General features: G+C 46.6%; 1 protein-coding gene across 1 annotated transcript in view; it reads left to right on the top strand.

Annotated features, from left to right (window-relative positions):
• LOC119436155 (uncharacterized) overlaps positions 1 to 17,118 on the top strand; it is a 251,254-nt gene that overhangs the window by 162,417 nt on the left and 71,719 nt on the right. Inside the window, exon 2 of the mRNA XM_037702919.2 lies at positions 2,772 to 2,959. Coding sequence (XP_037558847.1) covers positions 2,792 to 2,959 — 168 coding nt within the window. The 5' untranslated portion in view covers positions 2,772 to 2,791. The remainder of the gene's footprint in view (positions 1 to 2,771; positions 2,960 to 17,118) is intronic.

Raw genomic sequence — 17,118 nt, 5'->3', positions numbered from 1 at the left:
AACATGTCGGCGCTCTTCGCCTCATGTTTGTTGAGTCGCACATCAAGAGCAAGATACAAAAAGACATTACAGACAACTTTAAGCCATAAAAAAAAAGATTTGAATTCGTTAATTTTGCTGCCGTTTGTTCATTCGACCTTCCATTAAATCGACCAAACTTCGGGGTCCCGCAAAGGTCAAATTAACGAGAGTCGACTGTGTAACATAGAGAAAAAAAATGTGGTTGATCCCTCTTATATAGGAATCGGTATAGAACACGAAAGTGAAACGTGTCTTCACAGAAGTAGTGTAATGTTTATTGCACATTGATATATAATGTCTATTGGTGTTTTGTGGCTAAAGCGCCCTTAGGCGTTGATGCACCCACGCTGACGCCTGGTGGCACGTCTCCTCCATCACGACTACCAACGTCGATGACCATGAGCAACCGTCGTGCATATGGAAGCTGCACTACGCTGCACACGCTAGCACAACGCGAAAGACGAAGCACGTAACTGACACACTAATACAACGCGCAAGACAAAGCACGTAACTGAATCGTCACCGAGTCAAATCAGCGCGTACAGCGCGTCGTAATTGCAGCCTCCGCGATCAACTTCAGAAACATTTTCAGAGCTAATTGCGGAGGCCACGCTCCGCTGTGCTGAGTACGGTGAACGCCACCTAGGTGGCGTTGGTAGTGCTTCTTGATGCCAGCGTCCCTTCGAATGCTGGCATCGAGGCGTCGTAGTGCTGAGACCACCGAAGCGTAAATTCACTGTCGGTGCGCGTTAGTGTCATAATGCAGTACTTCTCTTTTCTGCTCGTAGGCGGCGGCACCGCCCCGAGCAAGAGAATGGAAACGAAAAGGACAATGGAGATTTACAAGAATGAGAAGAAAGAAATTAGAAGGGAAAATCTGTACGATAACACAAAGGGCAGTGCCTTGCTATTTGAGGCTCGAGCCGGTTGCCTAAGGACGAAAACATATCGGAACAAATATTCGGAACTAGATGAGATATGTGTATGCTGCAGTAAAGATCCAGAGACCACTCAGCACATCCTAATGGAATGCGACGGGATCCACCCAGCGAGAACCGTAGGTAACGTGCAACTCCCAGAAGCGCTTGGGTTTAAAGTGGAAGGAAACATAAACAGATCAGCCGTAGAGATCAGCAAGAGACGATTAGAGTACTGGTGGAAAAAAAGCAGGGAAAAGATGGATACGACCTGATCTCTTAAAATCATAGGCAGCGGTACAAGCTAAATTTTTGAAAAAGGTATACAAAAATGCTAGATAAAGAACATGTGTAGTATACCTGATTAAATCAAGCAGGCTAGGTGACTATTTGTCGCCACCCCATTTCAAAGGGGATGCCAATAAATCATCATCATCATCAGAGCGCGGGTACACGGAGGAGTGTTAGATATATAAGGCGCATCTGTGTAGCTCTCTGCAAATGCGTTTGTGGCGCAATGGGTTAAACGCTCGGCGATCTATCGTCGCGGACCGAGAGGTCGTGGGTTCGATTTCCAAATTTTGCATGTTTGTGGAACTTTTTCTTCTGGTTTCTTTCTTTGTATTATGTTCGTGTACATTGTAAGAACGTCATATCCGTGACGGAAATAAAACACTTGACGGCATAAAACACTTTCGTGTTAAAAAAGTGATACAAGGAACGAATAAATATTTCTCAGATACAGACCAAATATTATTGTGTCCCTACTTTCTAGCACTTTGCTGCTCAGTAGAGGCAAGGCGTTTATTGTTTGGTGAATGCTGAGACATTATGAAGCTTGGAGAAACCTGCTGCCATGCTTGTTCGCGAGTGAGAAGAAATAAGAAAGGAGTGTCGTGGCTGCGCCTCCTACACTCCCCTTCCCACTGTTGTTGCATTATTGTGCTCAGTTGTAAAAGCGTCTTCTAATTACATCGCTATTCTGCGACATTTCTTCTGGACAGAAGCTTTTATTTTAATTTGTTGTAGCCGAGTGAAGCGGCTCGCCGTTTCTCTTAAGACATCGCAGAAAGTTAAGGCATCACAAAGCGGCCTCATCAAGGGGCGGTGAAAGCTTGGATTTAGTGCTTTAGTTTATTATTTTAATTTGCGGATCCTGTCCGCTTTAGTCTGTAGGATGTCACTAGAACGCTTTGCAAGTATACTAGCCGGAATTTTGCAGCCTGCGCCAACGAAGATTAGTTATTTCGTACACTGCATGAAAGACCTAGTGACTAAAACGAGGTGAACAGCAGTGTTTCCTTATCCCTCTAGCAACACAGCTGCAGGCCTCTTTGTGTGAGTGTGCCGCCGTCGCTGATGCCTAAAGCTGGCAGCTATGAATTGGCGTCGACTGACGTCGGGGTAGCGGGTAAAGTTTTAAGGACCGGACTTAAACATTTGCTATACGCGGGCGTCTGTAGATAGCTCACCTGAATGACTCGTACGTGCAGGAGCGGTCGAGTTGCGCGAGTTTTACCTCGCCTCGGTCGTCATAACCCCGCACCACGCCCTAAACGTGAGCGCGTGTGTGCACTGAAATGTTGCGCCAGGGCTCTCCCATGCTCCCAAGGGCTACTTGTACGTAGGTTTACGGTCAGTTGGGAAATGGAGGGCGGCGTATATAATGTTTGTTCTGTTTTCATACTTTGCTGTCGGAATTTTTGTTTTCGGTCATTTTTACTCGAATTTTGATCTCGTCGTTATGCCTTGCCATGATCTACGCGGTGCTGTGCCAATGCTAATCGAGGCGCGTTTTGACGATCACGTGTGACGCCATCTATGCATGCGCAGGCTGCGGCTGGCACGGCGGGATGGCGCTCCTGTACCGCTTCACCCGACTCAACGATCGCTCCAACACGGGAGTGTTCACTTTCATCGCCACGCGGTCCGTCACACGAGACCTGCACCGGGACGCCACCACCAAAGACTTTCCCTTCGCCTACCACCGATGGGCCGTCTCCTTTGTCCGCACGGACAAGGTGAGCCTCACGCCGGCATCCTCTTTTCACGATGAAAAGGGATTGATTGATCAAGAGACAACAGCCATTCACACGGGGCCGGGCGGCCACTCTATTTCCCGATAATTTATGAGGCAGAGTTTCCCCTTGCAATCAATCAATCAACCAATCAAAATTCTAGTACTTATTCGCTCTGATTCTTTAGGTCCTCAAGTCTAGTAGTACTCAATGAGGAAATCCTGGGTTACTTGCAAATATGACACAATATAGGTTTCATTTATATAGTTTAATATTTCCTAACAGCATTTTTGAGCACCAGGAATATGATGTCAGATGACCTAGATGTCGAGATGAGATGTCGAGATATATGTCGAGATTAACCCGGAGCCCGCTCTGTACGGCGTTTCGCAAAGCCCATGAGAGAGAGATGGATAAATAAGATGCAAAAGGCAGGGAGGTTAACCGGAAGATCGATATCCAGTTTGCTACCCTGCACTGGGGAAGGGGTAAGGGGAGACAGAAAGATAAGGAAAAATGCACACACAGAAAGAGAGGGAGGTTAAACACACACACACACACACACACACACACACACACACACACACACACACACACACACACACATTGGGAAGTTTCGAATTCACCGGTGAGTCAGAATATTGAACCAGCAACAATCCCTCCAATGACGCACGCCTCGACAACACATCATATAGAGCAATGAGTAATTAATATTGATAATGAAATGGAGTTCTGCGTTCCAGAAGCACGACCTGATTACAGGCACGGCGTATACTGGGCCACTCCGAGTTCATTTGGAGCACTTGGGATTTATTTAACCTGCACCTAAACCTAAGTAGACGAGTGGTCGGGATTGAACCCGTGAGCTGGAGCTCAGCAGTGCAACGCTATAGCCACCACGTATACCGATCAGGGTCAGCAGGGACGGCGACGGCTGTTTGACCGCGGACTCAGGCTTGAACGGAGGCATACTGTGCTCTACGCTTTAGGTACGTGGCAGGTAAGAGGCGCGCACTTCGGGGCATCCTTGTGTGCGGTGTCGTAAATGGCCATAGAGAATTGGCTAATAATCTTCTGCAGGATCCTCTTGATGGTGCTTGTAAACCATACGCGTAGCGTATTTTGTTCAATTAACCGTACTTTTCTGATTTGATTTCGGGCGTGATACTGCGTGATGTTACAGATATAGCCGTATTATCAGCTCCTATCTATTTCAGGCAGTAAAAGGCAAGGAGTTCGACCGTGTGAAGATGCTCCTGTCCTGCTACTCGGCACAGCAGAATGAGTGGGGAAAGAACAGCACTAGTGCGAGTGTGAAGACATATAAGAGTAGAGTACAATGAAACATTCTAAATGAAAAATTCTAAGCAAGTAGCATTTTTCAAAGTATAAAAATAATCATCTGAAAGCCTAAATTCTGTAAGCGGTCGCCCATTCAACGCGGCCTGCGCCGTTGCCAAAGCCGTTGCTCGGTGAGGAAGGTGCTCGAGCACGGCGAAGAAGTTCCACGAAACATTCCACAAGAAAGCCCAGATGAACCAGTAACTCTTCTCTCCTGAGAAGCGCTCGGATGCTAACACAAAGAACGCACCGGGAGCCGCGGCCTCAGCTCTTTGTCTCGAGCTCTGATTCGGTGAAATTTAGGTTGTGGCTCTGCAATTTCGTCAAAGTCCTGCGGTCCTTTTTTCTCTCTTTTTTCATGGTTAAATACAACTGGAGAGCTGAAAATTGCAATTCTCCTTAACATACAGGGCCACATATTAACGATATCTTTGTCACACCACGCTGTGTACATGTTTCTACCGTGTCTCTCAGCTAGCGTTAGCCAAGTTCTATGTAAACAAATATTACAAAATCACGGTGCACGATACAATTTTAAGACCTACGGTGTTCGATTGTCAGACCTCTGACGACCGACCAACGTAGCTCTTAAAATCGTATCTTGCACCGTGTTTTTAAATATTGTTTTTAACAGCGAAGCAGTTTAAGCCGGTGGTTAGTCCGGGGAGTGTGCGCAGGAAAACCTCGCCGAGCGATATCACATCACTCCGGGTCGCCTAGCAAAGCGTCGCTTAGCAACGCCGTGCCTTGCAACAGCTGTGTATGTGGAGCTAAGCCGTGACGTCATCGCGCGCGCTGTCGCTTTGTCCAGCTTTGCCGAGCCATGACGTACTCACGCCGAGCTAGCGCGCATAGCCGTGTCGCCACAGCTGTGGTAGGCGGATTGATTGATTGAAAACTTTATTATTCCATCGAGCTGGGGTGCCCGCCTCTTACCTACACGAGAATAGGGGCGGAGCTAAGACGTGACGTCACTGCGATGATCCTCATAATAATAGCTCCGCGTCGCCTCTGCGGCGACAGAATACCCCACGTCTCCGCGCCGAGCACATCACCGTGAGAATGGGGCGACCGAAGAAGTGCGTTACTCCTGAAGAAGAGGAGCGCGGCGCGAAAACCGTCGTGCCGCTACTCGAGGGCGGATGAGACTAAAGTCCCTGAGACGACTTCAGACCAACCCCGAGTATCGCGCTGGGGAAGCGGCGGCGAAACGTCGGTGATTTGCAGTAGATGCGTAGTTACGAGCTTATCGAGCAAAAGCGTGTGTGCAGCCAGAAGCGTCGACAAAATGATCCGGGCCTGCGACTTAGCCAATCCGAGATAAAGCTAGGTGGCATCGACAGTTTCAGTGTTTGCACAGTCTTCGCACCACTAGTGTGAAGCTGCCCCCATATTTCGTTTTTCTTTTAACAGCTTGGCTAACGTTAGCTGGGACACCCTATATATGATCTGTCCTTCGCAAAGCTACTCAAGACACGACACTACCTTCAGGGAAGATTACTCAATGTTGACCCGTGTCACAGGCGCTTTGGTTTTAATGAAGTGGAACGAATATTTCACATGGCAGCGCCGTTTACCGCTGTACCCAGAATAGCTAGAATAGAAGAAAACAAAATTAATTTAAGAACTTCTATTTTTTTTCGGTATTGGTACACACTGTCTAGCGAATGTTGTAAGGGTGACAAGGAACAGGATAAGACTATTCGTTGATTTCTTTTATTCTTTCTGCAGCCTTCATTGTTGTGAGCGTGCGTGTCTACATGTCGCCTCCTCCATTCATTCGTATATTTAATTTAAATTGAAAATGAGGACGTATATTTGGCCATCTCGGGGTGGTGACTGCTGTTCACTTCACTTAAGTTTATGTGGCGAAAAATAGCATGACATGCAGGAAACAAGAAAACCTACAACAAGAAGTACGCAATAAATGTCTATACACAGACAGGTGAAGAAATAACAGGAGATCTTACAGTGGCGGAACGCATCGGTTGCTCCTAAACTTAACTCTGACGCGCCTACCATCCGTATATATGTAAGTTTACGATTCAGCCCTTCCTTAGTTTTGCATGTCTTTCTTTTTTTGTTTTTTGTTGCAATTTGGCACTTATCTTACGTACAGCTGGAAATTTTCGCCAGATGAACTTAGAGCCTGAAGTTTGAGCTTTCGCTACGCCCGTCATTGAATATACACAACCCGTCTGCTTAATGGACGTTATAGTTGAAGCTAGTCGAAGTGGTATGGAGAAATAGTGACTCCATAAAGGGCCCGCGAAGAGTGTTTCGGTGTAATAACGAAATTGGTGTGATTTTCTTAGAAGGCAAAGTACAAACGCAGCAAACGTGCTGCGCTCAACCTTCTGCAAAAAAAAAAAAAGAAAACTTCAATTCATCCCTCCTATCTCCGCGCCAGCAGGCCAAGTTGCACTGTATTCTTCAGAGAGAGTAGAAAATCATGGGATGCTGCCGACATTGATGACGCGTGTAAAAAAAGAAAGAAAAAAAAAGAGAGAGATAGCGCGCTCATGTCGTGCTTTTTCATTTTTATGGTCACCGAGTTCTCGAGAAGTTCCTTTCAAGTAGCCAAATGTGGCTACAGATAGCGCGAAGAACGCGAGAAATGTTGCACTCTTTCCTGATATCTTGGAGACGGCATCATTCTGCGTGTCGTATGCTTCGGACGATGAAACGAAGCTTCGCCGGCGGGCAGAACGGAAACGGAAAACTTGCTGAAAAATAGCTAGCTTTCCTTTTCTTTCTTTCTTTTTTTTGAATTATGTGCCATGGCCTACAAAATCAACAATATGTGCTTCTCCTCCTGTGTGAAGATTAACGATCGTTCAACGATCTCGCGTTGTCTGGTTGCCAGGCTGGGTATGAGTCAGTGCATGGTGCTCAGATCGTGCGTTGTTGAAAGAGTCTCGTGTCACTTTTCCGTCGAGGAAAAGTGATAAAATCGTGATAAGCCATGGACTTAGATGTGTACTTAGATTTAATTGTGCGTAATGAGCCATGAGGGGGTCCGAATTCATCCGGAGCCCGCCAACTTCAACCCATGCTTTACTTTGGCACTTTTTTTGAATGAATGGTTAAATGATTCAATAACTACATCAACGAAAATTGTGCACTTCCAATGCACATGTAGGAGTTTCTGTGAAGCGAAGCTATAGTAAAGTGGTGAAATAAATGCTGCACAAATAACTGCGATGCGTACAATTGTGTTTACTTTCATCCTATGCAACGTGTAATCTCAAGCAACGGTTATGTTTACGGACTGCAAAGGTCCCAAGTTCTTTATTTGTTGTGTCACATTGGCGCATACATAGAAATACATTCAAGGCTTCTATATACTCCTTGTGTCACTGTGACACAGGCCCATTATGGAGGATTAGCCGAGAATGGGCACACATCCAGTGGCACATGCCCGAATGGCTAAATTGCAGAAAATCATCTCAATCGAAGAAGCCGTTGGATATAACGCGCTATTCCATCAAGAGCTCAGTGCGATTTAAAGATGCCTATGAACCGACAAAGTGTGTTCAAGTTTCATCTAGGAATTTTTTTTTTTATTGCGCAGGACAGAGTAAGTGCGCTTATTCGCAATATTTTGGCGGTCAGCACACAGGGTTTAAATATATGAGCTCTTGGGGTACTGATGTAGGGCATACATGCGAGGAGGCAAGATGGCACATGACAGACACGGACACGGTGTTGTCTCTGTGTCTTTCGAGTGTCATCTCGCGTCCTCGTCTGTATGCGCTACAACAGCTTTCCAAGATGCCATACCAACATGCCCGCATTTCAACACTATAGTCATACAGGGTGTTTCACGTAACTTGAACCATAGGCGTATCTACACCGTTAACCCGGTAGAGGCGCCTATGGTGCTACTTGCATTCGGAATACATATAAGCCTTTATACATATACACGCGTATATCGAAGAATACGTCCGGTGAGGAAACGACGAACGCCAATTACCGGGGAAGAGGCAACGAAAACTTCGTTTTAAAACGAACGACGCGGTTGCTTGTTTTGTAGAAAACTTGTTGTCCCTTTGGCTTCTTATAGTTCTTATAGTACAATGTGTTCCAGCTAACGTTAGCTAAGCTGTTTAAAGAAAGAAAATATTAAAAAAAAACACTGGGCAAGATACGCTTATAAGGCTTACGATGCTCGATTGTCAGATTATAGACCATAGGGTCTATAATCGCATATTGCACCGTATGTTTAACTTATCCCCCCCCCCCCCCCTTTAACAGCTCGGCTAACGTTACCTGGGACACCCTAGATATGAACGCACGACCTCCCGCACTTTTAAAAAATAATATCTTGCTCATCAGGTATGTAGGTTGTGCTACGTGGCACAGCGACTCCACGTTTAGGGCGAATTGAAACAGTAGAGGTGAGCATTCCTAGTCACAGTTTACTGTAACCCGGCAGGGTGCACCTCCATCTCTTCATCGTCTTGGCTAACTATGCGCCTCGCAATTTAAAGGCACCATGCTGCATAAGAAAGAGAAACATTTGTTTCAAGTTAACGGTGGTTGAAAATTTAGGTGGCAGCATCTCCAGGCGCAAGCGTCGACTAATTGCGGTAACCCGCACAAGACAGACGGTGCACGGAGGAAAAAGTTTGATATATAGTGATGGGAGTGAGAGAATCAAGCTGAAAAGAATGGAGAACGCGCACGGGCGTGCTCATCACTCACTTTAGCATATATTTGGACCAACATGCAGACTTTGGGTGTTGAACGCGCTTGAGTCAGAGCGCAAGCGCGTATAATAACGTCGCCTTTTGCATGTTCGGCGGGATATCTTCATACCCACGGTAAAAGAAATAACGTGTACGAGCGAACGTGTTGCAAACTATCTACAGATCTCCGATATGGTAACAACGCGCGAGCGCGCCATCGATACCTGGAGCACTGTCTTGTACGCCCCCCCCCCCCCCCCCCCCCCCGAAAAAAAAATATGGGGTTTTACGTGCCAAAAAACCACGATCTGATTATGAGGCACGCCGTAGTGGGGCACTCCGGAATAATTTTGACCGCCTGAGGTTCATTAACGTGCACCCACATGTACACTAGCAGTTTTTCGTGTCGCCCTCATCGACGGGCGGCCGCCGCGGCTGGTCTCGAACCCGCGACCTCGTGCTCACCAGCGCAGCGCCAGGGATAGCCACTGAGCTACCGTGGCGGATGTCTTGTGCTAACCACCTGCATTATCGGCGAGAGTATAGGCATGTGCAGTGTCAGCCGGCGACAGGTAATTGGCCATGGGCGCCCCCATATTGTTAGTCAAGATGCTCGAGCTTCATCGTCAGTTTCATCGCAAGAAAGCCAACAACACGGTTAAAGGTCACTAATAACTCGAACTCGCCACTGACTGGCTTGCATGCTCAGTGGCTCATCTACGCGCTGCACTCGTGGGCGGCAGCCTAAATGACGAGCGGGTCTTGATGATGTCTTCACTCTAATAATATGGAAGCAACCATGGCTCATGATATTTAACACTGACCAGCTGGCATTGCGCATGCATTTGCACTTGCAGATAACGCAAGTTATTTAATACTAGACGGTGCTGCAGGTATTGACGCGCTCGCGCAATTCTGTTAACATATCGGATCTTTGTCGATTACAGGTGTTTCTGAAAGCATTCAAATTAAAAAAATATATTAGCGGTTATACAGCTACAGTCGCGGAGTCGGCGTCATATCCATGTATGTGTCCCGGCCACCACTAGGCTGCTTCGGGTGGCGGAAGGGAATGCAGAACACGATGCACTATGCTGGAGAAGTGGCACGTGAACGCGGGACAAAACAAAACCCTCTGCAGCAATGTCAGCGTTTCACGAGACATCTTATCTTGAGGACCTTTTACTGCGGTGAAACATCCACCTAATTATGCCTGCATCGTGATGATGAGCATGCCTAAGGCCATTTGCTTGTGCGGCAGAGAGTCACGATGGATACGCAGCAGATTATCCACTGGTCGTTGTTAATAGCAGAGCGTAAAGTAGCGCGCAAGCACGGCCTAGGCCTTCGGTGAGGAAAGATGCGGTGAAGGGCTTGGCAGCAGCGCGGGGCCTGATGATCGCATTGGAGGACACAGCAGGGTCTTACTAAACGAGGCTGTATATGACGTGGTAAGAGCGCCTTGGAGTGGTGAGCCGCTACCTTGCCAGCGAGAAGAAAATGAGAAATCCCCCCTTAAAATAAATAAACAAATAAATAAATAAATAAATAAATAAATAAATAAATAAATAAATAAATAAATAAATAAATAAATAAATAAATAAATAAATAAATAAATAAATAAGAAACCGCAGTTCTGCAGCACGCTCCGTGGTGGCGAACCTTAAAGAAAAAAATACATGCACGATAAACCTTGGGTAACTTTCGTAAGCAAGAGTCGCGACGTGTGCACTGAAGACAAACGAAAAGACGTCATGGCGACTTATAGGAAAGCTGTTCCATGCAGACAATGGTGTTGCTGCTGCCGACGTTTTTTATCATGTTGAGTATATTGTGACGAGATGTTGCACAACACAGATGTTGACCACCACGTTGGCCAATCCTTAGAAAAGACGTTTCATTTTTGTCCACTCCGTGTTTGCGCAGTGCCAAAAGGCAGTGAGATTTCGCTATGCGTGTGACTGGTGGCTGCAGACACCATAATTCTACCTTTCTTTTTACGCGCAGAAAGCTGCAGCTTTGTCGCGTGTGTATCTTCGTTCAGTTTCTTTCTTCGCGCAGGTTCATTTGATACGATTGAGCTCACAGAGTTTCTTCTTCAGTGATTTAACCCTCAATTCTTGTTAGCCTAATGTCCGAGTTCGGCCGAGCCGTGCCACTCTGTTCCTCACGTCTGCACGTACATTGGTCGCAACGATTGCCCAACCTCGCAATCACTACCGTCGCCGTGAACCCCGTACGAATATTTGTCTTCGGCCTTTCCTTACAGCGTTGCTCATTTCGCTCGAGACCCGGGGTTCGTGTTTCGCCTTTTAACCACCGCGTCTGCACTTTTCTTGGGGACGTTATACTCTGCCGAGGACGTTATCTGCGGTGCTTCAGCACACGCTTCAATTAGATACCGAGCTAAGAAGAGAAACCGGCGCCTTTCGGCGGGGTTTCGCAAGTCGAGAAGAAACGGACCGCCGCGCCTCGAGTTCCGGCGCGGAGAACAAATGGCTGATGCGGCCTTTTGTTTCAGCGACCCTGATTCCGAGGAAATGGGCCGCGCCGAACCTGCCAGAGAGGGAAAGCGCCTCGCTGCTTTCTTTGGACGTCGATGTTTGTTTCTTTCTTCGAGGCCTGTATTCGATAAAGCAGGATGAAAGATTGAGGTAAAAGGAAGATAAATAAGAACGTACCAAATGCGTTTAGCGCTTGTCATTCGGACAACAGACTATTTCGTTCGGCGGCCGGATCAGCTCACGCAGCTCGCAATGCAACGCTGCGAAGATCAAGGGTTTACCTCGGCGGGCATGAACAATCTTTCCGTTAAGTGAAGCGTGCGAGCTTGTGCAGCTGCTGCCTTCTCAGGTGGACGGTTTCGCTTTTCCAGTTCCAGCCGTGGTTGGCGCCGCGGGCTGCTGAGAAAATCACGGGATCAGTTTCCGCGGCCGGTCGCGTCGGCGCGTGGTAACCGAGCTCCGATTCCCCGGGGCTGCCCACACCAGCGGTAAATATCGCATCCGGCTGTGTTTGTTTAATTGACCACAGCAAATTCCAACTGTAGCATTTCCGGCTCCTATACTGCTACGGTTTATTTAGTCGTAACCGATGAGCCCATAACGGTTTCGGAACACTGGCAAGGCGTGGAATTAAGACGGATTGAAAAATTTTCAGGATGCCATTTGACAGGAAAAAAAAAGTGCTGCATCTCCGCGTACTCTGTTCTAGATCTGGTTCAGGCATGTAGAGCGATTTCCCTAAAGGGCGACATCTTCAACACAAATCCACATGGCTTCGTGAAACCTAAAAGGGGCAGAAATCGTCGGGCAAGCTTTGTATCAGAAAAGTCCCGACTTTTTTATGCTGATTCTGCCTCTTATGCATCGGCTGGCTCTCGGACTCGGATAGGGACAGTGATTAACTCCTTAACCGAGCTGTCCGAAAACCGTTTTCAAGTCCGCTCGAGATAAAATCTCCTTTTGAGCGTTTTGAACGAGACACGCTCGTGTGCGGGCTAGTTGGTGTGTCGCTTCGCGGATGGCAGCACTGGCCAGGTAATTTCTGTTTTTTCAAACGCCGTTTCACATTTCTTTGGGGGGAAACGCGTGTTAAAAAAAATGGCGTCCAGTGGAGGCGACACATGTGTTTCTGGTACGTTGTTGCGGAAAAGAAGCATATCGCCGTCGTCCAGCTCTTTGGACGATAGTGATTCAGAAACCGAAGTTTACTTCGTTTCTGGAAGCAAACAATAGCGATGACTTTGAAATTAGCAGTTCATCAGATGAAGAAGACTGCTCAGAAGACACTATTGCGAGTGTGCGTCATTGGCGGCGCATCGATGTGAAGGACATTCCCACGAAGGCTCCTCGGCTTCCGTTTTTGGGCATCCCTGGTAAGGCGTTCAATATAACTAGGGCTCCGTGTTTTCGGAGTTTATATTTCTTGAAATTCAGAGGGTGTTTTTCGGAGTCTATTTTCTGGCGGAAATTCGGAGTTAATCGGACTTTATTTCTCGTAAATCCTCAATTCTCCGAAATTCGGAGTTTAATGTTGCATTATTCTCAATACTCCAAAGTCTTAGATGAAATGCACACGAAAACATCAGAACACACGAAATGTATTTTTGTTGTCTGGAAGGTTTGAACGCACAAACACATATACACACAAGCACAAATACTTGAATACAAAACATCTTCGTTTGTGCGTATTACAAGCTTGAAGCTTGTTGTAATGGACGCAATCATACTTTACAAGGTTACTGTCACTGATGGAAGCACGCTCCTTTCGATTGACAATTCTCAGCTTTGAAAAATGCCCTTTCAACGTTTCCGCTAGAAGACTCAGCGCGCAGCGAGAAAGCACTGGCCACTGGACAGTGTGAAGTCTCCAAAGCAACAGGGGTTCAACAATGTTACTGATTAGTTAGCTCTGATAGTTCGCAAAATCACTCATGAGTTGGCTCATGTCGTCAGTTTCAAGAAACACTAACTTAAACATTGGCGTATAGGTTTCGAACGCGCGGGGTAACTAATGCTTCACATTTAGATTCACAATTTGAACACTATACCAAAACGATTCACTGGTGTACTGGAGTGCATCATAAAGGTTCCTCTCAACTGTCGGTCTCCACTTTTCAGCGACAGCAGCGTAGTATCCATGAGGTTTACGACAGTCGTCAAGCGGTCATACGTCTCTCGCTCCATGCGCGACAAGCCCTTTGTTAAATGTGCGATGGGTGTGGTCTACGATATACTGTTGACGTGAGGGAAAATTTATATCGGCCAAACGGGCTGATGTATCAATGACGGCTTAGAACACAGAATAAAACTTTCGATATAGAACGAAACAGGGCCATATTGGCCGTTAAAATCGGAGTTTATCGGATAAATCCGAATTGTCAAATAATTTACCGGCGACTGTTTATCGGATTTTTTCGGATTTATCCGAAAACACGGAGCCCTAAATATAATATTGCTTGATGAATTGATCAGACTTCCCGAACAGCGCTCTTGCTCTGCTTTTTTTTTATTGTTGATTACCAGCAGGTAGTTGGCCTTCTTTATCATGAGCAATAATAAACGTTAATATGCTAATTTGACTTAGTATGTGCTGGAATTTTTTTCAACACCGATAACTTGCTTTTTAGAAGGAAAATATTGAATATCAATTTAAAAAAAATAAGCAGTTTGAGCACAGAAATTGTCAAAAGAATAAAACGGTTAAGGGGTTAAGCGGTTGTGCGTTTTTATTTGCATGTCTGAATGCATGTCTTATACATCTCTATATAAAATGCATCTCCATACGTGTGCGAGTATGTTGGCCACGCTAGCGTCTGACAGACCCATATACAATCTTCGCTATGTGACCTTCATTTCGTAGCAAAATACAGATAAGAGAATCGATTAATAGTTTTGTTATTGTTTGCCGTATATGCGCCATGCATGTTCGTCGACAATTTTCTGAATTATGCGGCATTGCAAATGTAAACGGCACAGTATATTGTCTAAAGAAAAGCATTGCGAGTTTCCAACGTACAGTGTGACATGCTTATGTAAACCATGCTGATATACTTACCGAAAATGAAAGTTTCATCAAAGCGCGTTTATGAAAATGAGTTGCAACCAGGGCTGGGTAAAAGTACTTTGCAATTATATCATGATCAAGATATTCGGGCAACAAGTATTTTAGATACAGCTGCAAAATACTACCGCAATTATTGTATCCAATACGATACTTTTCATTTCTACCTTAAGTTACTTCGATAAATTAGCAAATTTCTTATACATCTACGGGGCGTTTTTTTTTTAGCTGCACCAAATTTTTAAAATTCAAAAAATACATATCTTGGTCACGTTATCTTTACCATTCGAGTGCACCGATTGGCGGCCTCTAGATATAGAGCAGTTTCCGCACTTATGCGCGTAATTAGCGAAGTTACGCTAATTAACTTTCTAATGATCAACAATAGGTGACTACAGCAAATGAGTACTTTGGAGCCCGTCCTCGACACTACCTAGCTCAACGATCAAATTTTGAATAGCGGAGTTCATGTGGGAGCTACGCGACCAATTAGTTCCCCTTGGGAGGCTCCTTGAAACCGAAACTGGCCGAATTGCTTTCTGAATCGCCCGCGTAGTTTCGCACGGTGATGTCGCGATAGCAGTGTCTTGTATCTTAAAGTGTTTTCCGACTCGAGACCGGCTTTATAAAGTATGCAGGCAGTTCTCCGACGTGGAGCTCACGAACAACTAACGTACGAAATTGTCAAACTTCACCACGACGTCAAACAGAAAGGCCACGAAATTATTTTCCAATGGCTACCTGGCCATTGCGGGATCAGTGGAAACGATCTCGCTGACAAAGCGGCGCCAGAGTCACATCAAGAACTACACAGCGTTCACATTCCTATTTCCAGTACAGACGCTGGAAGGCAGATTCGTCACCTGGCACGCAAGCTCTCTTTAACAGAGTGGAACACCCCAAATATAAGGCGTACGAGGCTATACGAACTGAACCCTTCGCTCCAACTCCGACCTCCACCCGGGATTCACCGACGTGAGGCATCGCTTCTATACCGGCTGTGGTTGGGAGCGGCTTTCACGAAGGCGTACTGTGCTTTTTATTGTGTCACTGCGATCGATTTCAGTCGGAAAGACAAACTTTATCGAACGCATTGCGACGACTTGACGATCTAACGTTGTCCGTGCAGTTGCTCCTTGAAGACCGTCCCCATCGCTCGTCGGCCCACAAAGCTGTGAAGGCACTGTTGTCTTACTTGAAGACGACTAGCCTATGTGAACGCCTTTGAATTGCTCAGGCCCTCCGCGTGCGTGCGCGAGCTCACCGTGTCCTTCCTCCCCCCCCCCCCCCCTCCTCTCTCTATCTCATCTTTCTATTCCCTCGTTCCCGTCCCCCAGAGTAGGGTAGCCAACCAGACGCACTTCTGGTTAACATCCCTGCCTTCTCTTTCTCTCCTCCTCCTCCTCCTTGTATCTTAAAATACACGATACATTCTTTCATGTATTGGTAATACAGATACTGATAGACGTTTTGCCAGACGTATTATGATACAGATACGAGATACCAAAAGAGTATCTAACATATTATCTAAGATATTATCTTCAATACTGTCCGGCACTGGTTGCAACATTTGAAGACATAGTACATACACGACAAGCAGTAGTCGCAAAGTAGCGTACCGCGTTTGCTTGCAGAATCAGAGCAAGCCGAAAGCAGGCTGCTTGTTGACCCAGCAGCCTGCATAGAACAATGCTGTTACCCTTGCCTTTGCTTTTACGCTCGCAGCTGCTTTTGACTTGGCCTGTCACTACAACTGCAAGACTGTGTCACTTCTCCGAAACACCCTCCTCATCGCGATCAGACCAGCCCAACAGGCGTATGCACCGACCACTGCACTTTTCATCCTCACTGATCACAGCATACCAGCATAATCACCATATAATGAGGCCGTAACCCCTTACAGAGGCCCTGCGGCCTGCTCGCAACTGCTGTTTACATTCGGGCGCCTGACGATCGCGTAGCGTAAACTACTCTTCGGTTCCTCACAGTCTCTATAGTGGCGAAGAAGGCGGCCGGCAAAACTATCTCAGCGTCTGGTGATCGAGAGAAGGCCTCGCAGTTGACGTTTGCGCGGCGAACTGAGGCGGTTTATGGAGGAAAGAAAAAAAAAAAACGCCTAACCTTGCACTCGGCCGCGCAAGGCTTGGAACAGCGCAGCTGGGTGATCGTAGCCCAGCATTTTCCAGGAAGTGCGCACGTACTTTTCATCTTATTACTTATGATTATGATAATGTCTTTTCACGTGTCTCGGACTTACGGCCGTCACTGCGCGTTGCTTAACGCAGCTTGCAACACCGACACCGCGTTCCAATGCCGACAATGCGTTCCAGCAGACCCGCTCCGTGAATGCGTCTCTTTCTCTATCTGTCGACCCACCCAACATGAAAATAAAGTGTTTCTCTCTCTCTCTCTCTCTCTATCTGTCGAACTTACGGCCGTCACTGCGCGTTGCTTAGCGCAGTTTGCAACACTGACAGCGCGTTACATTGCCGACACCGCGTTCCACCGCGTTGCAATGCCGACAACGCGTTCCAGCGGGCCCGCCTCGTGAATACGTGTCTCTCT

Source organism: Dermacentor silvarum, chromosome 1, assembly GCF_013339745.2.
Source record: "Dermacentor silvarum isolate Dsil-2018 chromosome 1, BIME_Dsil_1.4, whole genome shotgun sequence".
Lineage (NCBI taxonomy): Eukaryota > Metazoa > Arthropoda > Arachnida > Ixodida > Ixodidae > Dermacentor > Dermacentor silvarum.
This window is presented reverse-complemented; position numbering and strand designations above follow the sequence as displayed.